At 46.8% G+C, this 25,388-nt stretch overlaps 1 protein-coding gene across 6 annotated transcripts in view; it reads right to left on the minus strand.

The window, feature by feature from the left end:
* Nucleotides 1-782: 782 nt before the first annotated feature.
* NUMA1 (nuclear mitotic apparatus protein 1) overlaps nucleotides 783-25,388 on the minus strand; it is a 503,280-nt gene continuing 478,674 nt past the window's right edge. For all 6 annotated transcript variants that reach the window (XM_029602025.1, XM_029602029.1, XM_029602028.1 and 3 more), the window contains one exon: nucleotides 783-4,261. In XM_029602025.1, the coding sequence (XP_029457885.1) occupies nucleotides 4,223-4,261 (39 nt within the window). In that variant the 3' untranslated portion in view covers nucleotides 783-4,222. The remainder of the gene's footprint in view (nucleotides 4,262-25,388) is intronic.

Here is a 25,388-nt window from a genome sequence, read left to right on the forward strand (position 1 = left end):
CCACTTCTACTATACCAGCTACTGCAGGTACAAAATCCCAGGACATATTTTCAAATTCCCTGCATATGTTGCTCTGATATCAAAGTTGCTCAGAAGGTGAAGCCGCGTGTTGAGCTTCACTCCTCTTGCTGGTATCTCTGCCGTTTTATGGAGATTGTGAGCCACCCAACAATGGAAGCAGCTGTTCGATTACAGCTCTGCTTGCTATCCAGAAGGCTGAAGAAGTCATGAATAGGGTCATATTTAGAGGAAGGCAGCCTGCTCACAATTTCTGAACAGCCCGACTACCTGGGAAAAAGGGGTGGGAAAGGTGGGGGGGCTAGAGAATGGACAGTATACCAATGCTGAGTGAGAAAAGCAAGGAGGCAATCAGCCCCAGATGGAGGGATGGTTAGTTATTCCAAGAGAAGGGCAGAAGCTCATTAACATGGTAGAGGAGTAGTTTACTGCTTGGAAAGGAGAAAACATGACTGATGTGGATGAAGCAGGATCACAGGGACCAGAACAGGAGCAGTTTTCTGCACTGGGAAACTGGTACATGGAGAGATGGTAGGTAGACAGCTGCTGATGGTTAGGGAGAAATAACTAAAAAGGAATAAGGGGGAGATAGCGAAGCATTAGCTGACAACAGGAGCAAGGAAAGTGTAAAAATTCTGGAAGAGTAGAAAAGCAAGATGAGGAAAGCTACAGCCATATACAATAACGCAAAGAGGGACCTGAGGAAATGAGACGAGAGGACATGTAAATGAAAGAACATTCAAAGAACAAACAGAAGGCATCAAAACAATTAGAAAATATTTTATTGGGCTTGAAGTTAGTATTGCATAATTTAGTTCACCTCGCGAATGATCTACCACCTTCATACACAGGTGGTGTGCTCTTTTGCCACCATAGCGAGAAAAAAAATAAAAAGAGGGACACCAAGATTCACAAAAGCTCTCTCTGTGGACCAGCCTGATGGCAGCACACAAAGACCCAAGTCCAATTTTCAGACTTGGACCCTGACCCTCAGGCCAGCAGGGACTGAGGATGCTGCAACAGTATCACCCACGGGAAGGAATCCCATCCATTTCTCAACAGCAAAAACCACAAACGTGCCCTAAAAGTATACTTGCATGGTGTTACTGAGGGAGCCATGGTCCATGCCTCTCAGGCAAAGAACGGTCAGGGGAAATTAAAAAAAATCTGGAACCCTCCCCAACAGAAAGCTTCATGACACCATAGTCTCACAGTTCGGTGGAGGGGGGGGGGGAGTGTTTGCGATTGAGCTGTGAGCCCAAAGGAGCAGAAGAAAGCTGCTTGGGGGGGGGAAGGGACTTGATTAAAGTTTTCAAATTACTTTTTTTTTCCTGCACCGAACAAATCTCCATAAATTTGACATGCTAGACTAGATGAAAGCCATTGAGAAATCATGAAAAAGTCTCATAACTTTATTACGTAACATTAAACTGCAGCATAACTATACAGAAGGTCCCAAAACAGTTGCCATCCCTCGACAAGGTAAGGCTGGTCAAGGGTCATTGTCAAACCTCAAGTCAAAGACCCCCAACACAGGGAAGCCTAAGTTGAGTCCTGCGGTCTCTTTTTCAAGCTGAAGTTACAAATGAATCACTGGTTTTTTTTGTATTTTTTTTGTTTTAATATATATACAATCAATGGTGGGCAGACATAACACAAAGTAAAGCAGCTTATACACACAGAAGCTAAAAACATTGTTTTTTGCAGAGCGACCCAGAGAGCCTTGACAGCAAAAGGTTTGCTTGGCATTTTAATCACCACCTTCTCTTCAGCTGGTAGAGGCTGCTTCACTCTCTTGTTCTAAATGGCCACTCAAAAAACCTGCTGAGGAATTCCTGTACCATTTCATCCAAATTAAAAAGCAGGACTACGATTTTCAGAAGAACAACGTGCATGGGTCTGGGTAAGTGGCAGTCCCAACTCTGCAAACCGCTTCCAGTACCCCTTCACGGACGTATAACACCCAAGACAGCAGCTCACCTCTAGGGCAGAAGCGCCCCAACTAGAAGCCAATGGCCAGTGGGTGATCACAGTCCCATGTGTCCCATGTGCAGTAAAAGCAAAGGAGCCTACAAGCCCAGCATCTACCCACAGGGGGGTGGGATACACAGACTTGATGTGTGTGGAATCAGATTCAAGTCCACGGTCCTTTTGACTTGGGCTCGAGGGCAGAAGCCCACCCAAAATTAATTCTCTCAATGCTGTGTTAGCTGGAAATGTAGACTTCTGGGGGGAAAGCTCAGAAGAAAAAGGCCGGGGATCTGTGCTGAATCTGTGAACTCCAAACTGCAAGTGAAGAGGAGTTAGACCAAGTTCTAATCTGACTCACTGGATCAGGTAGAGCTCAGTCTGGGTGCGTGTTTGGAAGGAGTGCTTTCACCCATTCTGAAAAGGCTAGGGAGCCATTGAAACCATTCACTACACCCACAACACTATACTGACTGTCATAGCCCAATGCACCCAGTGACTGCAGGTTACAAGGCCATTGTGAACCATTTCTGGTTAGAACAGCACTGAGTGCAGCACTTCCAATATTTCTGGTGCAACGCTCACCCACAATTGGCTGAAAAATTGGTAGTGACTCACTTACCGCATCAAAATGCTTTGCAGTGCATCCCAGCTTTCAGTACAGTGAAGCAGTCAGCACTCTTGATATGAAGGCAGTTTGCTAAAATTAGACGAGCCCTCCTGCATTCTCACTCTATGTGCTGTTAATGGTTTTAAAAACCACAAACTTTAATTCATTTTTAAATAGTGCTTATATTCAAACTCGCATAGTGTTCTCTGTACACGGCCCATTCCTGGCTGACAACTGGCTCCAGTAAACAGAACCACCAACCACCTGACTGACATAGTCTTTCCTTCTTGGGCACAATTTTCCCTCCATCCCTTCCAAGTTTTTGCTAATATGTCCTCATCTCATCCTATCCTATCCTTTTTTACAAACTTTGCAATGGAAAGGGCAGGGGTGAGCAACGCGGGTCCTTGAGTGCTGCAATTGGCTCTGGTTTTCAGTTTTTTCCCACTAGGAAAATGCACAAACCATTTGCATACAATGGAGGAAGTGCATGCAAATCCTTTTCATGAACAGTCACTGCAGGTATTCTGAAAACTAGACCCATGTGCTGCAATTGAGGACCGGAGATGCAGACTGACCTACTCAAGAAATGCATCAGGTGGCAATGGTTCTGGGGGCTTCACTTGCAGCCTTCATCACAGCAAGATTTAGGACTGGGGGATAAATGCAGATACCACTCAGCATATGAAAATGAACTATTCATATGCATATTTATTTTACATATATTAAAACTAAATATAGTGTAAGAGCCTGCCACACTAAAGAACCAGAGTCTGCCTGACTCTCTACAGGGCCTGCATATAAACCTCAGGGAGGTTCAACAGACCAGGGACCTTGACCGCTGCTGCACTGTTGCACAGCAAGCCTCTGAAAATTAAAAATTTAAGGGGGGATGCCCTCTGTTGCCTGGAGACCTCAATGGAAAGGGAAAAGAAATAAAGGAGACCTGCTACTTTCAAGAACTGCAATGAATACAAAAAATTAAGCAAAGCACAAACTATAACAACGTTATAACCAATAAAATTCCTCCCGCAAACTCACATAGCTTTCTCCTTTCTCCGCCTGTCTTAAGCTGGCTTACATGAACCAAAATCCAGCAAATCTGTCACAGCTGTGTCCCAAACACCATATGGTGATAAAGTTCACCCGCACCAGGCTGAGTCTTCACCTGCTACCAGAGTCTCCTTAAGCCACAGAGTTTTGAGACTTGGTTTACAGTTAATTTCCATCGCACATGGTCCTTGCTGGAAAGGCTATATTCAAGGCAGGGCCTTGTACCAGCATCTCTGAGGCTGTCACCCTTCACACTAAGGCACGATGCAACATCTGTCCAGCTGTAATGTTCTGGGGCTGCATGCAGAACCAGGCAGAACGGAAGGAAGTCCACAAAGGTGTGTGGCTGCTCTAGAAAGAGCACGACGTTCTCAGGATGGGGAGCGACGCGGTTCTGTGTGTGTGTGTTGGGGGGGCTCAGTGAAGGATGTGCCATGGCTCAGTGCACAGGGGGGGCCTTTTCTCTACTGAACAGAACGTGGTGCAAGACTTTCTGTTTCTTTCCTCTGCAGATACAGACGCACACACAAGCAAAGGAGGGAGAGGGCGGTCCAGGACATGAGACGGAAGCCTCTAGAATTTCACTTTCTTCAACTGCTTGCGATCAACAATCTACAAAACAAACAGAAAATAATCAGTTGCACTGTATTCATTTATGACACAGTGGACAGAGAATTAAAAATGCTGGCTATTTTGATGCAGAATGGTTCTTGACCAACCTCCCCTTATCATCCTCTAACCATCATCGACGACACTCACTGCTTCCTTCTGTGCCAGACACCAAGCTATCACACTGACCCAGACTCCATGGTGACACACAAAAGGCACGCGCCTTTGGCGGTTCACACAATTTTCCCAGAATACGTGGAGCCCACCTGTTAGTGACAGCAAAACCCAGCTCTATGCAGAGTGACTTTTATGGTCTTAGGGCTCTTCCTTCTTTCAGGGGCTAAGGATAGCTTGCATTATAGGAGAAGCTAAATAGAACAATAACAATCCAGAAGGACCTGTGTTAAGATTTGCTTTTGCTCTCTGGAATTCCTGGTTCTGTCAGAACAGCTTTGAGAAGCTGCTGCATGGAATCCTTTGATTGGGTGCGAGGCAGCAGATGAGTAAATCAGATTAATGAGCTCCTGGACACAAATATGCTCATTCTTTTTTTTTTTTGGGGGGGGGGGGGGGGTCTGGAGGGGAAGTAATTTGCCTGCAGAACCTGAGTGGGTCAATTAAAAAATGTGGTGATCATTACCAGGGCATGGCTTCCCCTATCGACAGGAGGAAGCAATGATAGCAGAATTTGTCTGCTACATCCCACCACCACCACACTTCATACAGGAGAATGTCTTCCCACACCTGCTCTCTGGCCAAAAGAAGTCCAGAGAACCTCAAAAAGGGCCAGATATATGCAAGGGTTGCTAGGGCTACAGTCTGGTTTGGTGTTTCAAATTACAGCCAGCGCAAGGCTAGGAACAATGTGACCTTGATAGAACTCCAGCAGATCCTGCAGACAATGTGAAGGGTGTCGTGGATGTGCCGTAAACTACGAAGCTGAAAGTAACACACACAAGTAATAGCAGCATGCATCACACAAGCCTCAGACACAATAGGAGGTGAATAAATCTATGTTTTTGTATTACTAATTTATTGTTTTTGTTGATTATATTTATCACTCATTACTGTTATAGTTTAATTCTGCCCTATCTTCCGTCTTCCATGTTTTTACGCTCCCTGTTTTAATGTAACTTGTCATTTCTACCTAGATGTTAATTGGTTTCCCCCTGTTCCATTGTAAACTGGTACGATAAGACCTGGTCTTGAGTATCGGTATAGTAAAAGAAGTTAAATAAATAAATAAATAAAATAATAAATAATAGCTTGTTGAAAAACACCAGAAGGCAGGATAATAAACAAGTCAACAGAGGGAGGTGTTTGGCCTGTTCCTCCTGGTAATGGTGAAATTTTTACCACTTAAATTTCTTTCCATGTATCCAGCTATACCAGCCCAGTCCATACAGGTAGGTTTGTCCTTCTACAGCAGATGGAGGCAGAGCACACTAAGTTTTCTCAGTGACATCACCACCACTCCTTACAGGTGGTGCAACTCGGAGGAAATCCAGTATGACAATGCCCTGAAACAAACTCCATTATTTTATAAGTACATGACAAATCCCAAGCAGAAAATCTTCATCACCTGTTCAGAAACTGTAAAAGAGGTGGCCTTAAGAACAATACAAAGACAGAAGACGACATTAAATGCATACAGTCAAACAGACTGAGAATCTAGAAAGGCTCAACTTCCGGGTTGGGTCCTGGGCTGGTGGAGCAGGATTCATGAAAAGAAAATTAACAGGTAAACATTTTACCTTCCAAAGCCCAACTAACGGGCCGATTCAGTAAAGTCCGCAGGAGAGCGGGCGAACGTCCACTCGCCTGTACGCGCGATTCAGTATGCTAATTAGGCCTAGTAGTAAAACCAGGTAAAAGGAGGCGCTAGGGACACTAGCGCGTCCCTAGCGCCTCCTTTTGGACCAGAGCGGCAGCTGTCAGTGGGTTTGACAGCTGACACTCAATTTTGCCGGTGTTGGTTCTCAAACCTGCTGACAGCCACGGGCTCGGAAACCGGACGCCGGCAAAATTGAGCGTCCGGTTTTCGATCCGACAGCCGTGGGCCGACTTCAAATTTTTTTTTCCTTTTGGAAAGTTTCGGGACCTCAGACTTAATATCGCTATGATATTAAGTCAGAGGGTGCACAGAAAAGCAGTTTTTACTGCTTTTCTGTGCACTTTCCCGGTGCCCAAAAAAATTAGCGCCGACCTTTGGGTAGGCGCTAATTTCTGAAAGTAAAATGTGCGGCTTGGCTGCACATTTTACTTACTGAATTGCGCGGGAATACCTAATAGCGCCCGCAACATGCATTTGCATGTTGCGGGCGCTATTAGGTTCGGGGGATTGGATGCGCGTTTTCGGCCCCTTACTGAATAAGGGGTAAGGGAAAATGCACGTCCAATGGCAGGTTAACAGTGCGCTCTGTATTGGCCCGTAAATAAGGAGGAAGGGAGAGCCACCTTGAGAATCCCAGCCCAGTAGGCTGCACCCTGCTTAGCCAACACATCTAATCTGAAATGTTTCACAAGAAAATGCCAAGACAACCAAATAGCCACCTTAAAGATATCCGTTGGCATAATAGCGACTGTTTCCACCCAGAAGGAAGCCTGCACTCTGGTAGAGTGAGCACGAATAATCCCAGAGGGCTTTCTAACCTAGAACAGGCCATCATAATCAGGTTTGAACTCCACAGCCCCAGCTTCCAGAGGCCCCACACCTATTGCAAAAGAGGAGGGCTGGAAAGCTCATCTGCATACTGCTCCCAGCATCCCCCGGGAGAGGAGCCCAGAGGTCACAGCCGGCAATCCAGAATTTGAACTTCACAGGCCCAGCGTGGAGGAGTTTGTGTGTGTCTGAGATAAGAAAGCCAGAGGGAGTTAATTCTAGTGTTTGTCTTTCCCACCCACCTACCCCTAACTCAACCCTTGATTTTTAGGCAGGTGCACATTCTCATTAAAAATCAATCAGGCTCTTATCTAAATCATACTATTGCACCAGTCCTTATTGAGAGTTCAATCATCCCTTTGTAGGACACTAGCATATTAATTAGTAAATATTTAAAGTACTCTAATGACAACTCCCTTAGTAACCTAAATCTAACTAGGAACTCAATAAAACTAAGATGAAGGCAGCAGTCCAGCAGCAAGAGGGGGGCTTTCCAGTCTTTTGCATTGAGTGTCACATGTATGATTTTTTACCAGTTGGTGAGAGATTGTATGTGTGCACCCGGTACAAAGAGCTCCTGGCTCTCAGGGAATGAGTCCGATCTCTGGAGGCTAGAGTGGCAGACTTGGAGGATCTGAAGCAGCAGAAAGGTACATTAATGAGACCTTCAGGGACATAGTAATCAAGTCCCAAATCCAGCCTGGCAGCCCCAGTGCTGCCTTGGATCAGAAAGGTCTCCCGGTTGGAGAATATCATCTGGTGTAGCAGGAAGTGATCCTGTACAAGGACCTGCTCTCCAGGTGATGTGTTGTCCTCTCGTACTGAGGACAAGTCTCCCAGGTCTACTGCCCAGGAGGGAAGGGTTAGATCGGCCATCATAGTTGGCGATCCAATTATTGGAAATGTAGACAGCTGGGTGGCTGGTGGACAAGAGGATCGCCTGGTAACATGCCTACCTCGTGCGAAGGTGGCAGATCTCATGCGTCACCTAGATAGGATTATAGACAGTGCTGGGGAGGAGCAAGATGTCGTGGTACATGTGGGCACCAACGATGTAGGAAAATGTGGGAGAGAGGTTCTGGAAGCCAAATTTAGGATTTTAGGTAGAAAGCTTAAATCCAGAACCTCCAGGGTAGCATTCTCTGAAATGCTCCCTGTTCCATGTGCAGATCCCCAGAGGCAGGCAGAGCTCCAGAGTCTCAATGCATGGATGAGACAATGGTGCAGGGAAGAGGGTTGCAGTTTTGTAAGGAACTAGGGAACCTTTTGGGGAAGGGGGAGACTTTTCCGAAAGGATAGGCTCCACCTTAACCAAAGTGGAACCAGGCTGCTGGCACTAACTTTTAAAAAGGAGATAGAGCAACTTTTAAACTAGAACAAGGGGGAAAGCCAACAGTCACTCATGGTTTGGAGGAATGTTTCCTTGAAGGATACTAATGAAACAGGAGAATTAGGGCATCCCAACAGGAGAGGCTCCTATAAAAACAAATGTATTCTATTGTGCCTATATGTAAAAAAAATCACCTGAGCTAAAGATTTCCAAATTATCCTTATCAAATGAAAAGCAGGTTGTTAATACAAACAAAACTCACACTTTGAAATGTCTGTATGCCAATGCCAGAAGTCTAAGAAGTAAGATGGGAGAGTTAGAGTGTATAGCAGCAAATGATGAGATTGACATAATTGGCATCTCAGAGACCTGGTGGAAGGAGGATAACAAATGGGACAGTGCTATATCAGGGTACAAATTATATCACAATGATAGGGAGGATCAACTTGGTGGGGGTGTGGCACTTTATGTCTGGGAGGGTATAGAGTCCAACAGGATAAAGATCATACAAGAGACTAAATGCTCAGTAGAATCTATATGGGTAGAAATCCCATGTGTGTTGGGTAAGAGTATAATGATAGGAGTATACTACCATCCAACTAGACAAAATGGTCAGACAGATGATGAAATGCTAAGAGAAATCAGGGAAGCTAACCAATTTGGCAGTGCAATAATAATGGGTGATTTCAATTGCCCCAATATTGACTTGGTAAATTTAACATCAGGACATGCTAGAGACAAAGTTCCTGGATGGAATAAATGACTGCTTCATGGAGCAACTGTGTAAGGAACCAACGAGAGAGGGAGTTATTTTAGATTTAATTCTTAGTGGAACGGAGGATTGGAGAGAGTGGTAACGGTGGGGTGAGAGAGGTAACGGTGGTGGGGCCACTTGGCAATAGTGATCACACATGATCAAATTTAAACTAATAACTGGAAGGGAGACAATAAGTAAATCTACAGCTCTAACTAAATTTTCAAAAGGGAAACTTTGATAAAATGAAGCTTGCAAAGGTTAAAAAGTGTTCAATAGACATGGACATTTTTTAAAAATACAATCTTAGATGCGCAGTCCAGATGTATTCCACACACTAAAGGTAGAAGGAAGGCAAAACGATTACCGGCATGATTAAAAGGTGAGGTGAAAGAGGCTATTTTAGCCAAAAGATCTTCATTCAAAAATTGGAAGAAGGATTTAACAAAAGAAAATAGAATAAAGCATAAGCGTTGGCAAGTTAAATGTAAGACACTGATAAGACAGGCTAAGAGAGAATTTGAAAAGAAGTTGACCTTAGAAGCAAAAAAGATTTTTTAAAATATATCTGAAGCAGAAAGCCTGCAAGGGAGTCAGTTGGACCATTAGATGATCGAGGGGTTAAAGGGGCACTTAGAGAAGATAAGGCCTTGCGGCAATATTAAACGATTTCTTTGCATCAGTGGTTACTGAAGAGGATGTTGGGGAGATACCTGTTCCTGAGAATGCTTTCAGGGGTAATGATTCAAATGAACTGAGGCAAATCAAGATGAACCTATAAGATGTGGTAGGCCAGATTGACAAACTGAAGAGTAGTAAATCCCCTGGACCGGATAGTGTAATCTCCACGGTTCAAAAGGAACTAAAAAATGAAATCTATTAGTTAAAATTTGTAAGCTAATCATTAAAATCATCCATTGTACCTGAAGACTGGAGGGTGGCTAATGTAACCCCAATATTTAAAAAGGGCTCCAGGGGCGATCCAGGAGACTACAGACCAGTTAGCCTGACTTCAGTGTCAGGAAAAATAATGGAAAGTGTTCTAAAGATCAAAATCACAGAACATATAGAAAGACATGGTTTAATGGAACAAAGTCAGCATGGCTTTACCCAGGGCAAGTCTTGCCTCACAAATCTGCTTCACTTTATTGAAGGGGTTAATAAACATGTACATAAAGGTGAACTGGTAGATGTAGTGTATTTGGATTTTCAGAAGGCATTTGAAAAGGTTCCTCATGAGAGGCTTCTAAAAAAAGTAAAAAGTCCCAGGATAGGTGGCGATGTCCTTTCGTGGATTACAACCTAGTTAAAAAAGACAGGAAACAGAGAATAGGATTAAATGGACAATTTTCTCAATGGAAAAGGGTCAACAGTGGAGTGCCTCAAGGATCTGTACTAGGACCTGTGCTATTTAATATTTTTATAAATGATCTGGAAAGGAATACGAGTGAAGTAATCAAATTTGCAGATGATGCAAAATTATTCAGAGTAGTTAAATCACAAGCAGATTGGGATAAATTGCAGGAAGACCTTGTGAGATTGGAAATTGGGCATTCAAATGGCAGATGAAATTTAATGTGGATAAATGCAAGGTGATGCATACAGGGAAAAATAACATGCTATAGTTACACCATGTTAGGTTCCATATTAGGAGCTACCACCCAGGAAAGAGATCTAGGTGACAGTGGATAATACATTGAAATAGTCAGTTCAGTGTGCTGCGGCAGTCAAAAAAGCAAACAGAATGTTAGGAAATATTAGGAAGGGAATGGTGAATAAAACGGAAAATGTCATAATGCCTCTGTATCACTCTATGGTGAGACCATACCTTGAGTAATGTGTACAATTCTGGTTGCCACATCTTAAAAATATAATTACAATGGAGAAGGTACAGAGAAGGGCGACAAAAATGATAAAGGGGATGGAATTGCTCCCCTACGAGGAAAAACTAAAGAGGTTAGGGCTGTTCAACTTGGAAAAGAGACGGCTGAGGCAGGATATGATAGAGGTCTTTAAAATCATGAGAGGTGGGGGGCGCTGTTCGCCACGAGGCAAGATGGACGTCCTTGCCTAAAGCTCCGATACTCCTCCACCTAGCAAACCCCTTCATGAGAGAATCACAACTTACATTTTTACATATTTGAATCCATAGAAATCCACAGGTGAACAGGGTGATGTCGCTGAAAAAAAGAGGTCCAGATTTACAGAAATTTTCTTTCACTAAGGCAGCGGCAGAGGCGCGGAAGATCGGGCCTGATATCTCCGACTGTACGGTAGGAGACATGGAGGAAGTAGATGCAGAGGCCCCGATATTATCACCTCAAAAAGCGATTGAGCCTCTGTCTAGCCTAGCAGATCTCCCTACCAAATCGGTGTTATGTGAGTGGTTTGTAGAGCTTCGGGCGGATATGAAAAATAATAAAGAGAAACTCTTAAACTCCTTCGCTGAGCTCAGAGAAGATTTTTTAGCGCTGGGACAGAGAGTTGATGAAACTGACATCAGAGTGGAGCAGCATGCCGCAGACATTTCTGATCTAACGAACACCGCTAAAGGTAATCAGGGAGATGTAGCCTCTATATATGACAAAATCGAAGATATGGAAAACAGATCGCGGCGCCAAAATCTTAGGATACGGGATGTGCCCGAAACAGAAGAGTTTGCTAACTGCTCCTCTGTAGCAGCAGAATTCTGCGCCTTTATTTTGACGCAGGCAAAGGCAGATCATCAGCCGGCTCCCGACTCAGGGGACAGTGACATACGGATCGAGAGGGCACATCGCGCATTAAGACAACGTCGCGATGGTAAACCAAGGGATATTATTAATTTCCTCAGCTTCCATCAAAAAGAAACCATCTATAATATTACCCGGCAAAAGAAGCTGTGGTCTTGGCACAATCATGATCTGGCAGTTTTTCAAGGTTTGGCTGCCAGCACGCTAAAAAAATGTTATGAGCTGCGGTCTGTCACGGAAGAGCTACGCAAGGCCGGTATTTGATATCGATGGAATTATCCTTTTGCACTTTCATTTCAACATGATGGCGTTACTTATCGGCTCCAGAAAGCTGAAGAAGCCAATTCTATCTTTCAACAGGCTGGCCTTGACAGATCGCATCGCCATCTTTCTCTACAGCCCTGCTGCCGAGGAGAGATGCAGGGTTAAAATGGTGCCGAGTGGACAGAAACAAGCGGCGGCCCATCACGCGTTCGCAGCAGTCTCAAGAACATTTCTCTGACCAAGGGTGATGGGGACAGATGAGTACTGTCCATTCAATAACTGTGACCTTTTTTCACTTTTACTAGAGTTGTGATTTCAGTTATAATGATGGTTAAAACTGGGGGTTTCTGTTTTCATATGCATGTATGCTGTTTTCTGTTATGCATGGGTGGGGGATGGGGCGGACGGTTAAGTGTCCTGCCAAGAGGTGAATCGCACCCATAGGTTGAGATCCACAGAGTTTACTAAGTGGATCACTTAGGGGAGGGTTATTTTTAGTGACATGGGAACTTCCATCACTTTTGTTAGTTTCTCACCACGTGTGACTAGCTGGTATATACTGGATTTATTGCAGGGTCACTCCGCTGGATGGAAGATTTTTGTAAATCCCACTGATTTAGGAGTCGTTCCAGAAGCTTAATTGATCAGACCCTATAAATAATGATTCAGGTTGTTACTATCAATACTAAGGGTCTTAATACATATAGGAAGCGCCATTTGTTAAACAAAGATTTGAAGCGTTAACGTGCCTCTATAGTATTTATACAGGAAACTCATATTAGGAAGAGACATGAGAGGTTTCTTAAAAGTCGTGATTTTCCTCTTGTTTTCCATGCAGCAGCTAACAAACATTCAAGAAACACTGGTACAGGGATTCTTATATCCTCTGCTATACTTTTTGAGCCAGTGCTGACCATATTAGATGAAGAGGGTAGATATGTCCTTCTTAAACTTAAAATGGGGAAGGAACTCTACACTCTTATCTCCACACATGCTCCCACATGTAACCAAGTACCTTTTTTTCAAAAGCTTAAGCGGTTATTAAATGAGCATGGAGAAGGTTTAATATTATGGGGGGGGGGGGGGGGGGGGGGGGTTTAACCTCACGCTAAATCGTAAACTGGATAATTCTTATTAAGGGACTCCCAACCCAAATTTATCTAATCAAAAAGCTAAGACCCTTTTGAATACCATTATGTTGGACTGGAATTTAACTGATATATGGCACCATCGTAATCCAATGTCCAGGGTTTATACCTTTTACTCAGCACCCCACAACTCCTACTCACGTATAGACTTTTTTTTAGCGGATTCTAGCCTGTTACTAAAAGTTCACTCTATTGAAATCGAACCTATAACATGGTCGGACCATGGTGTAGTTCGTCTTGATTTATCTATACAGAAGGGACAGGGAGGACAAACATTTTGGTGTTTGAACACATCATTGCTTAGGGATCAACAGTTTAACCAAGCTCTGAAGGGGCACATGCAAGAATTCTTTGATATCAATGCCCCATCAGTGGAGTCTAAGAGCAGCTTATGGGAGTGCTCCAAGGCAGTGGCCCGTGGACATTGTATTGCTAAAGCCACAGCTCTTAAAAAGGAACAAGAGCAGAACAGGATTTCGCTTCTGAAAACAATTGATGAACTGGCTAGGCAGCATTATCTGTGTCAATCCCATGCGATTTATAAAAAAAACTTACAGAGGCTAGATTATGCTTGAAAACGATGATAATCAAATTATACATCAATTGGAATTGAATAAACAGGCATATTACGAAGGTAGCAATAAAGCAGGGAGATTTTTAGCTCAACAGCTAAAGGCGAGGGTCTCGCAGAGTAGCATTACCAAAATAAAAACCTCCCAGGGATCATTGATTGTGGATTCTATGGCGATTCGGAAAAGCTTTTCTGATTTTTATGCTACCCTGTATAACTCTAACATGGATATTCTAGACTCAGATATTGCGGACTACTTGGCTACAGTGGAAATTCCTTTATTGAATGAAGAACAACAAATTGACTTAGACAGACCCATTACAGAATTGGAAGTTAGAACCACTATCAAATCCCTTAAAGCTAACATATCTCCAGGGCTTGACGGACTACCAGGGGAATATTACAAAGTTTTGACAGATACTCTAGTTCCCCATCTAACAGCATATTTTAATTATATTAGAGAAGGGGGTCACTTACCAGCCCAATCCAATGTTGCGGGAATTACCGTTTTGCCTAAGCCTGGCAGGGACCCAACTCTGTGCGGGTCTTATAGACCCATCTCCCTCATAAATCAAGACTTAAAGATTTTAGCTAGGATACTAGCTATGCGGCTGAATAGATACTTACCATCTATGATTCATTCTGACCAAGTGGGATTTGTACCTCATAGAATGGCCGCAGATAACGCGCGGAAAATTATAGATCTAATATGGTGGTCAAAGAAAGAATGCATCCCTGCAGTCCTACTTGCTATAGATGCAGAGAAGGCATTTGACTTAGTACACTGGCCCTATCTATTTCAAACTTTATATAAGATGAATTTTGGGCCCAATTTTATTAGATGGTTAGTTCAACTGTACAACAATCCGAGGGCCATGGTAAAGGTGAATGGCGGATACGGAGAAACTTTCTCAATTGGGAGGGGCACGCGGCAGGGGTGTCCACTGTCCCCCCTGCTTTTTGCGTTATTTCTTGAACCATTTGCGTTCCGTATCCGGACATCCCTAGCCATACGAGGGGTACAGCCAGGTGCCTGCAATTATAAACTTTCGCTATTCGCGGACGACATTATGTTTACTTTGGCGGACCCTAGTTTCTCCCTGAAGGGGGTAGAAAATGAGTTAAAGTCCTTTAGCAAGGTATCAGGATTTAAAGTGAACTCTGAAAAATCAGAATTGTTAAATCTCACATTACTACCTTCAGAAATACAACATATCTCCAACCAGTTCCCTTTTAGATGGGCCAAAAATTCTTTAAAATATTTGGGAATTTATATTAATGCGGAGGTTACAGATCTGTACTCGCTTAACTATGTGCCCCTGATGTGCAAAATAGATAGAGACCTGGATAAATGGTATAGAGGGGCTTTCACTTGGCTTGGGAGAATAGCCATTATAAAAATGAATGTCCTACCCAGATATCTATATCTCTTTTCCACTCTGCCAGGGTTCTTATCGTCGCGTCTGCTGCACAGGATTCAAAGGAAAACATTTGATTTTATTTGGAGACGCCGCCCTCCCAGAGTGGCCCGTCGAACTTTATTCCAACCCAAATTACACGGGGGCCTGGGAGTGCCTGATTTGCGAGCATACTATGTTGCGTCACAATTGAGGTCTGTGCTGGACATAGCACGAGTTCAATCGCTCAAGCAATGGGTGTCTATCGAACAGTTTATGATAGGATCCATGCCCTTGGGAGCACTCCTATGGCAGCCAAGGTCTACTTGGAGATTTTCACCATACTCTCCATGGACACTGCAAACTACATTAAAAATCTAGGGTCAGTGGAAAATTAAGCTGTCCGGGGATTACTCTTATTATTATTATTATACAACCTCCATTTTCTATAATACAGAATTTGCGGCTGGTTATCAATCTAAAGATTTTCAGACTTGGCAGTTAGCAGGTATTACTACTCTAGGCCACATGTTTCAAGGGGGTGAGATATTGCACTGGGATCAATTTATAACTAAATATGCCCTAGGATCTAACCAATTCTTAGCCCACGCACAACTTTGTCATTTTCTTAAAGGGGTTATAGCTACCAGGAGATTCCGGATGACCAGGTCTCTCTTTGAAAATTATTACTCTCATGCTGATCAATTAAGAAAGGGGATTTCTAAAATATACCAGGTGTTACTTGATACAGATCACCAATCTCCTTCGCATATCCGGAAGTGGGAAGAGGATTTGGGGGAGCCACTTACAGCAAAAGTATGGAGCACAATTTTTAAAAGAGCAACTACATGTGCTATATCGGCAAGATTGCAAGAACACAGTTATAAAATGATATACAGATGGCACTTTGATCCAGAACGCCTACACCGAATATATCCTTCTGTATCATCTAAGTGTTGGCGTGAATGTGGGGAAACAGGTACTTACCTTCATATCTGGTGGAAATGCCCGAAAATTATTCCCCTATGGAATACTGTGGCTGGATGGTTGGGTAATTTATTAGGCTTATCAATACAATGGGATCCAGCCACTGCTCTATTAAATGCTCCCATCGACGGTCTTGATCAATACCAACAAAAACTCTGCATTTACCTGTTGATAGCTATCCGTACCACCGTAGACCAATGCTGGAAAACCACCACAATCCCGCAGCTAGCTGAAATATTGACCAAAGTTCAGAGATTTCGATGACTGGACCACTTAACGGCGATTAAGTATAATAGAATACCCAAATACCTTAAAATATGGCGTCCCCTACTTGACTGGGTAACTTAAATGGTCATGTACCCATAGTATGACTAGTTGATAACTTTCTTGGAGCTTCCTAGATGTTTGATCTTGATACTGGAATATATGATTATCTGTTCAGATCCTAGTGGAGTGCTTTTACATATTTGTTTTTGCTGTATGCCAGCTGGCGGAACGATATTTTAAGTAACGCAGATGCTAGTTCCTATAGAGGGGGAAGGGGGGGTGGGATGGGGAATTTAAGTAATAGCTGGAATTGTATTTTCTCTTACATAAGGTGAATAATTATTGTTTACCAGCTGTATAAATATATACTATGTTACGACTGTTACTTATGTACCATTATGCTTTTTACGTGCATATGTTGTAACTTGTTGAAAATTATAATAAAAATATAAATACAAAAAAAATAAATCATGAGAGGTCTAACTGCATGGCCTCGTCGGAGAGGGACCACTCTCCGGGGTCCAGCAGCTGACGGCTGAGGAAATCCGCTTGTACGTTGTCCACGCCCGCGATGTGCGAGGCCGCCAGACGGGCCAGATGCCTCTCCGCCCACTGCATCAGCATTGCGGCCTCGATCGCGACCTGCGGACTTCGAGTGCCGCCCTGTCGATTGATGTAGGCCACCGTCGTCGCGTTGTCCGATAAGATTCTGACTTCCCGATTCCGAAGGAGTGGAAGGAAGTGGAGGAGCGCCAGCCTGACCGCTCTGGTCTCCAGACGATTGATAGACCACTTCGCCTCTTCCGCGGACCACGTTCCTTGTGTGGCGCTGCGGTCGCAGACTGCTCCCCAGCCTATGAGACTGGCGTCGGTGGTTACCACTACCCAATTTGGCAGGTCGAGGGAGACGCCGCGAGCAAGATGCTCCGGGACCATCCACCAGGCCAGACTGCTCCTGGCCATCTGGGGCAGTGGAAGGATCACCTGGTAGTCCTGCGAAAGAGGTTTCCAACGGGAGAGGAGCGCTCGTTGCAGAGGTCGGAGGTGCGCAAAAGCCCAAGGAACCATGTCGATGGTGGAACCCATGACCCCCAGGAGCTGCAGATAGTCCCAGGAGGTGGGAGCTGGTAAAGCAGAAAACCGCTGTATGTGCTCCCGCAGGGCTTGCGCCTTGTCCTGGCGTAGGAAGACCGCTCCCAGACGGGTGTCGAAGGTCGCCCCCAAGAAATCCAAGCGCTGCGAGGGCACGAGGGAGCTCTTGGAGAAGTTGACCACCCATCCCAGGGACTGCAGAAACTCTATCACCCTGGCCACAGCAGACTGTCCATGCCGAAAAGACTTCGCTCTGATGAGCCAATCGTCCAGGTAGGGGTGGACTAGAATACCCTCCTTCCGAAGAGCAGCCGCCACGACGACCATTATCTTGGTGAAGCTGCGCGGGGCCGTCGCCAATCCGAACGGAAGCGCCACAAACTGGAAATGCTGGTCCAGAATCTTGAACCGTAGGAGACTATGATGCTCCCGCCGGATGGGGATGTGCAGATAGGCCTCCGTCAGGTCCAGGGAGGCCAGGAACTCCCCTCGATGCACCGCCGCGATCACCGAACGCAGCGTTTCCATGCGGAACCGGGTCACTCGAAGGGATTTGTTGACTTCCTTCAAGTCCAGTATGGGGCGGAAGGACCCGTCTTTCTTCGGTACGACGAAGTAGATGGAATAGTGGCCCAAGCCCACCTCTCCGGAGGGCACGGATACAATGGCGCCTATCTCCCACAGCCTGTCCAGCGTCTGCTGGACCGCCCTTCGCTTGATGGCTGAGCCGCAAGGGGAGAAAATGAACCGTCCCTTGGGAGTGCGGGCAAACTCCAACTCGTAGCCGTGTCCTATGGTATCCAAGACCCACTGATCCGAGGTGATCCGTGCCCACTCCTCGTAGAAGAACGCTAGCCGCCCCCCAATTTTGGGGACGGCGGAGTGGGCGAGCTGAACATCATTGCGAGGACTTGGGAGAAGGTTGGCCCGCCGAGGAAGCGGGACGCGCGGGGCGGCGCCCGCGAAAGGAGCGCGACCAGGGCTGAGACCTGGAGGGGGGAGGTCGGGCTGTCGCCGGTCTGTAACTCCTGTAGCGTCTTTGCGCCCTGGCTCTGGTCCGGGAGGACGAGAAAGCCCTGGTGGAGCGATATCTGTCTTCCGGCAGGCGATGGACCGCGTTTTCCCCCAGCGACTTGATGATCTGGTCCAGATCCTCCCCAAATAGGAACTTACCCCTGAATGGCAGGGAACCCAGGCTGGACTTGGAGGACGTGTCCGCCGCCCAGTTGCGTAGCCATAGGAGCCGACGCGCCGCCACCACCGAGGCCATGGAACGGGCGAGGACCCTGAAGAGATCATAGGAGGCGTCAGCCCCGTAAGCCACCGCGGCTTCCAGCCTATCCGCTTGCGCGGCCTCCTCGGGTGGCAGCACCTGAGAAGTGAGCAGCAGCTGCACCCAGAGAAGGCTAGCCCGCTGGGCAAGCGAGCTGCACATCGCCGCCCGCAGCCCCACTGCGGAGACCTCGAAGACCCGCTTGAGGAATACTTCCAACTTGCGATCCTGCGTGTCCCTTAACGCTGCTCCGCCCGTCACCGGAATGGTGGTCCTCTTCGTGACCGCCGTCACCGCGGAGTCCACCCTAGGGACCTTGATGAGATCCAGAAAATCTTCCGGCAGCGGGTACAGCCTCTCCATGGCACGGCTGCCCTTCAGAGCCGCCTCCGGGGAATCCCATTCCCTGGTGAGGAGTTGCAGGAACGACTCGTGAATGGGAAATGCCCGCGCCCGCGGACGAAGTGCTGCCAGCACCGGATCTCCCTTCTTCGAAGACGTGACTACAGCCGGCGCGACGGGAGCTGGCGGGTCCGGCGGGGGATCGAGGTCCAACCCCTGAATGATTTGCGGGATTAAGTCATCCAGCTCCTCCCGCTGGAAGAGGCGCAGCGTGCGGGGATCCTCTCCCTCTGATGTAGAATCCCCTTGCCCCGTAGCGGCAGGGTCCGATCCTGGGGAAACCGGGTCCGACCCAGTGCCCCCCGAACCCACAGGGAGCCGGACGTGGACAGGGAGCTGCGAGGCCCCCACGCCCCCCGGAGGGGGGGGGGGGCCGGAGAGGAGGACGAGGGCCGCGGTAGCTTGGGGGGTGGAGGCCCCACGGGAGCCGCCAGTTCCTGCAGGTACGCTGTATGCATCAGCCGAATAAACTCTGGGGAAAACCCCGGCCTACTCGGGGTGACCTCCGCGGGTGGGGGCCCCGGAGGGCCCTGTCCCTGTGAGTCCAACTCCGTAGCTGCCTCCGGTAATAGGATCGGGGGAGGGCCCTCCGGGGCATCCCCATCCTCCAGCTCCGTCTGATCCCCTTCAGAGCGCAGCACATGTAACATGGCCGCCGTTCCCGCCAGGAATGGGGGAGGGGCCGGCCCACGCCGTCCGGGCAAGGCTGCGAACGCTGAAAAATAAGTGCGGGGCCCGGATGTGCCTTCCCCCCCTGGGAGGCACCTAGCACAGATGCCCTCCCTAGAAATGTGCGATCCTGGCTCGCCGCAGGCCGAGCAACGCGACGGCCGCGGCATGGCAAGCGCGCCGAAAGACAGCCCCGACGATGAAAAAACACTCGGCAGCCTCGGGGGGGGGCGGGGGGGGGGGGGGGGGCCGCGAGACGGCGCGCCGCTGCGGGGGGGCCCGGACGGCCCGCACTACCCGCCGCTAAAACCCAAACGGCGCCGCGGGGGGCCTTCCTGGCCGCACAGCCCACCGAAATAGCTCTGCTGCTCCCTGCTGCCCACGAGGAGCCGGCAAGATGGCCGCGGGAGCAAGCGAAGGAGGCCGGTCTCCCCGGCAGTCACAGTCAATCTAGCTGCAAAGAAAAAGCACAGCCAGGGAAACAACAAAAAAGCGACTTACCCCGGGAAAGAAACAGACCAGCGCTGAGAGCGAAGAAAAAGGAGGCAGAGGGCACAACAAAGAAGACACGCCTCCCCAATTAACCAATTCACCCTTTTTTTTTTTTTTTTTTTCAACTAAAGTACAACTTGATCCAAAACCAAAACTAACAACACAGAGAAGAAAGCCCTAATCAAAGGGAAACAAAAGAGTTTCAAGGAAATCGGGAGCAAGCCCAGATTCCACTACTCGCATCTGCTGGAGTCAGAAGATACTGAACTCCTGCAGAGGGGGTAGTAGTACTTATGGTGACGCCCCCTCGAAGCTTTGGGCTGACTCCATCTGCTGGAATGGGGACATAACCCACGGTCTGGACTGATCCAGGTACGTACAGGGAACTTAAAATATGGCGTCCCCTACTTGACTGGGTAACTTAAATGGTCATGTACCCATAGTATGACTAGTTGATAACTTTCTTGGAGCTTCCTAGATGTTTGATCTTGATACTGGAATATATGATTATCTGTTCAGATCCTAGTGGAGTGCTTTTACATATTTGTTTTTGCTGTATGCCAGCTGGCGGAACGATATTTTAAGTAACGCAGATGCTAGTTCCTATAGAGGGGGAAGGGGGGTGGGATGGGGAATTTAAGTAATAGCTGGAATTGTATTTTCTCTTACATAAGGTGAATAATTATTGTTTACCAGCTGTATAAATATATACTATGTTACGACTGTTACTTATGTACCATTATGCTTTTTACGTGCATATGTTGTAACTTGTTGAAAATTATAATAAAAATATAAATACAAAAAAAATAAATCATGAGAGGTCTAGAACAGGTAAATGTGAAGTGGTTATTTACTCTTTCAGATAATAGAAGGACCAGGGGGCACTCCATGAAGTTAGCATGTAGCACATTTAAAAATAATCAGAGAAAATTCTTTTTCACTCTATGCACAATTAAACTCTGGAATTTGTTGCCAGGAGATGTGGTTAGTGCAATTAGTGTAGCTGAGTTTAAAAAAGGTTTGGATAAGTTCTTGGAGGAGAAATCCATTGCTATTAATCAAGTTGACTTGGAAGATAGCCACTGCTATTACTAGCATCAGTAGCATGGGATATACTTAGTTTTTGGGTACTTGCCAGGTACTTGTAGCCTGGATTGGCCACGGTTGGAAACAGAATGCTGGGCTTGATGGACCCTTGGTCTGACCCAGTGTGGCAATTTCTTATGTTCTTAAGGAACAGCTGTCGCCTGACGCCATACACTCCGGAGCCTTCTGAACCCAACACAGACAGGCCCTCTGCATCAAGCTGCCGCATATCGCAGCTCGTAGACTCAACGCGGAAACCTCAAACATCCATTGAGCTGCACCTCCAGCTCGCGTTCCTTTACTTCTTTCAGGGCGGCCCCCCCACCACTGGAATTGTTGTCTTTTTGGAACAGCCGAAACAGCTGTGTCCACCTTCGTAACCTTTGTCAGGTCAAGGGTTTCATCTAACAAGGGATAAAGCTTAGTCATCACTCTGCCCACCTTCAGACCCACATCCGGGAAGTCCCACTCTCGGTTCACCAACTTCTGGATCTTCTTTGGCAAAGGAAAAGCATTTGTGGGCCATCTAAGCCCACCCAGGACCAGATTAACTCCTTCATTATCTGCCTCCTCCTGAGAGACCTTCACACCTAACTCCTCCAGAACCTGAGGAATCATAGGCCGCAGTTCTTCCCGCCTCAACAAATGCACTACCCACGTTCCGGCACCGGAAACTCCTCTGGATAAGGGTCATCCTTGGACGAATCGCATCGGGGGTTGGCGTCACATCCAGATCCGACCCGTGATCAAGAAGTTCCTCATATGATTGATCTGTATTCTCACCATCCCTGGGATTGCCGTTAGGCCCCAGTCAATGCAACCCCAGGTGTCACAGGATGTCACTAGTTCCCTGTGAGGCCCCCCTGGGCTTCTTATTCGAGGAGCAGCAGGGCTGTTATGCAGCCTCTCCTTGCTAGGTAGGCCTCATGTAAAAGGAGAATAAACTCTAGTGAAACATCCCCCGAATCATCTTCCTCCAAGCTTGGGGACTGTTCATCGAATCTCCCTCCCCGTTGGAGGCTCTCACCACGACTTCCTGAGCTTCCTCCTCAGTAGAATCAGGAATGGGCCCGGCCAAACAGAGGCCTGGTTTCCCTCCACGGCCCCTGCCTAGGATCACTCCTGCCCTGATCTGCATTCTGGGCAGAGGAACCAGGCATCCAGCCATGCCACAGAAGAGCCACAAGCGTAGCATGTGGCCAACTTCTGCTTTGGCGCCATCAAGGCTCCACATGCCCCGAGGTGCCCTGTTAAGCCGCACATGCAGCTCCAGAGAAAACACAGAGCACAAGCTCCGATCTCGGGACTGCAGTCAAGCCAATACCCAGTTCCTGCTAGTAGACTCACTCGATCGCTGTCAGCTGAAAAACAGCAAGGACAAAAAACGGCTGCACCACGGTCCTCCCAAGCCTAAGCCTGCACCGCACTCACCCGAAGTCCCGGGCTGCTGACGCACCTCCACAAACAATGCTTCTGCCCCTTAGCACTGGCCGACAGCTCCCGTCAAGGCCCACTACTGATGCCTGTAGACAGCCTTCCCTGCAGAAAATTTCTCTTCTCTTTTAGAAAAAAAGCTTAAGAGATACTTTCCTGACAGGATCAGTGGTGCAGAGAGGGAAGACTCGGAGAGTCGAGGGAGCCCGATCACCTCACACCTCAGGGAGCTTCCGTTGTACTTTATATATATATATATATATATATATATATATATATATATATATATATATATATATATATATATATATATATACTTTTTAAACTAACAACTAGACTGCAGGTTTGCACCTCTACCATCTGCTGGAGTCCGAAAAATACTGAGGGACTGCAGGTGGCGCACTCAGTTATGTAGCAGTGCCTCAAAGGTTTTTGTTTCTCTGACTCCATTCTGCTGGTAGGGATGCAAAACCCCCTGGTATGTTCAGGAACTATATTGCTTGGAGTTTGTCTCCACACACAGGACATCATCACTCTCAGAGATGAACTTGCCACTTCTCACTATTTGGGTCTTTTTCTTGAGGGGAAATAAAGGAATCATAGCTAGAGGGACCTATTGAGAGGCCTGACTGAAAGGAAAAGGGCTGGGCTCCAAGGAGAGGTTTTCCCACTCAGAAAGCACTATCCTGCAAGAGTCAAAGAAAAAGCCTGCTTTGGCAGCTTGGAGTCTGTTTCTGGATTCAAGTAGTGTCTTGCTCAAGGGGAACTTTGCTACTTTCCACAATTCATGTTTTCCCTCTTCATGGAGAAGAGGAAGATTAGATTTTTTTTTCAGTGTCTGGCATGGAGTCACATTTGATAGCCCAATGGGCCAGATATAAAGCAGAGTTGCTTACCTGTATCAGGTGTTCTCACAGGACAGCAGGATATTAGTCCTCACATATGGGTGACATCATCAGGATGGAGCCCAATCACGGAACACTTTTGTCAAAGTTTCTAGAACTTTGACTGGCACCTACTGGGCATGCCCAGCATGGCACTAACCCTGCATCCAGCAGGGGTCTTTCCTTCAGTCTCACGTATAGTGAAAAGAGTGTGTGAAAAATAAAATAACAAATCGCAAGCGTATCCAACTCCGCGGGGTGGCGGGTGGGTTTCGTGAGGACTAATATCCTGCTGTCCTGTGAGAACACCTGTTACAGGTAAGCAACTCTGCTTTCTCACAGGACAAGCAGGATGGTAGTCCTCACATATGGGTGAATAACAAGTTGAGGATGCCCGCGCATGTACCAAAAACACCCAAAGACGTGCAACAGCCTGAAAATCCCAGCGGGCTATAGGACGGAAGTTGGGTATTAAGCTGAGAATAGACTGCGCAGAACAGACTGGCCAAAGATAGAATCTTGTGTGCCAGCTTTGTCCAGGCAATAATGAGCTGCAAAGGTATGGAGAGAACTCCATGTCGCAGCTTTGCAGATATCAGTAAGAGGTACAGAACGAAGGTGTGCTACTGACGTTGCCATTGCCCTAATGGAGTGTGCCTTAATGCGTCCCAGTAGCGGAAGGCCTGCTTGTTGGTAGCAGAAGGAAATACAGAGTGCCAGCCAGGACGACAGGGTCTGCTTTCCCACTGGGATTCCCAACTTAGGTCTATCAAAGGAGACAAAGAGCTGGGTGGAATTCCTATGGGCTGCAGTGCGTTCCAAATAAAAGGCCAGCGCACATTTACAGTCCAAGGAATGGAGAGCCCGCTCACCAGGAAGTGAGTGGGCGTTTTGGAAAGAAAGTAGGCAGAACTATGGATTGATTTAAATGAAACTCAGATACTACTTTCAGTAGAAATTTAGGATGAGTTCGGAGGACCACCTGATCATGAAGAAATTTTGCGTAAGGGGGGTAAGTAACCAGCGCCTGTAGCTCACTGATCCGGCGAGCAGACGTCAAAGCAAGAAGGAAAAGGACCATCCAAGTTAGATGCCGTAACTCGCAGTAGTGCAGTGGCTCAAACGGAGGTTTCTTGAGTTGCGCTAACACCACATTAAGGTCCCAAGCAGGGGCCGGGGAACGAAGAGGGGGCTTGAGGTGAAGCAAGTCCTTCATAAAGCGCACTACTAAGGGTTGTGTTGAAATAGAGACATCTCCTGTACCCTTATGGAAGGCGGAAACCGCACTGACATGTACTCTAATGGAGGAAGTTTGCAGACCTGACTCAGAGATGCCAGAGGTAGTCCAAAAACTTCGTTGTGGGGGGAAAGTAAAAGGATCTAACTCCTTTGAAGTGCACTATAAGGAAAATCTTTTCCATTTAGAATGATAAGATTTTCTATTAGAAGGCTTTCGTGAAGCTACCACGACCTGGGATACAAAGTCCGAGAGATTGAGCGGCCGCAGAATTAACCTTTCAACATCCAGGCTGTCAGTGACAAGGCCTGAAGGTTGGGATGGCATAATTGTCCATTCCTCTGCGATATCAGGGACTGATCCGTGCCTAGGCGAATCTGCGGATGCACTGAGAGGTCCCGAATGATGGAAAACCATGCCTGTCGTGGCCAGTAGGGGGCGATTAGAAT

This window comes from Rhinatrema bivittatum, chromosome 5 (genome assembly GCF_901001135.1).
Source record: "Rhinatrema bivittatum chromosome 5, aRhiBiv1.1, whole genome shotgun sequence".
Classification (NCBI taxonomy): domain Eukaryota; kingdom Metazoa; phylum Chordata; class Amphibia; order Gymnophiona; family Rhinatrematidae; genus Rhinatrema; species Rhinatrema bivittatum.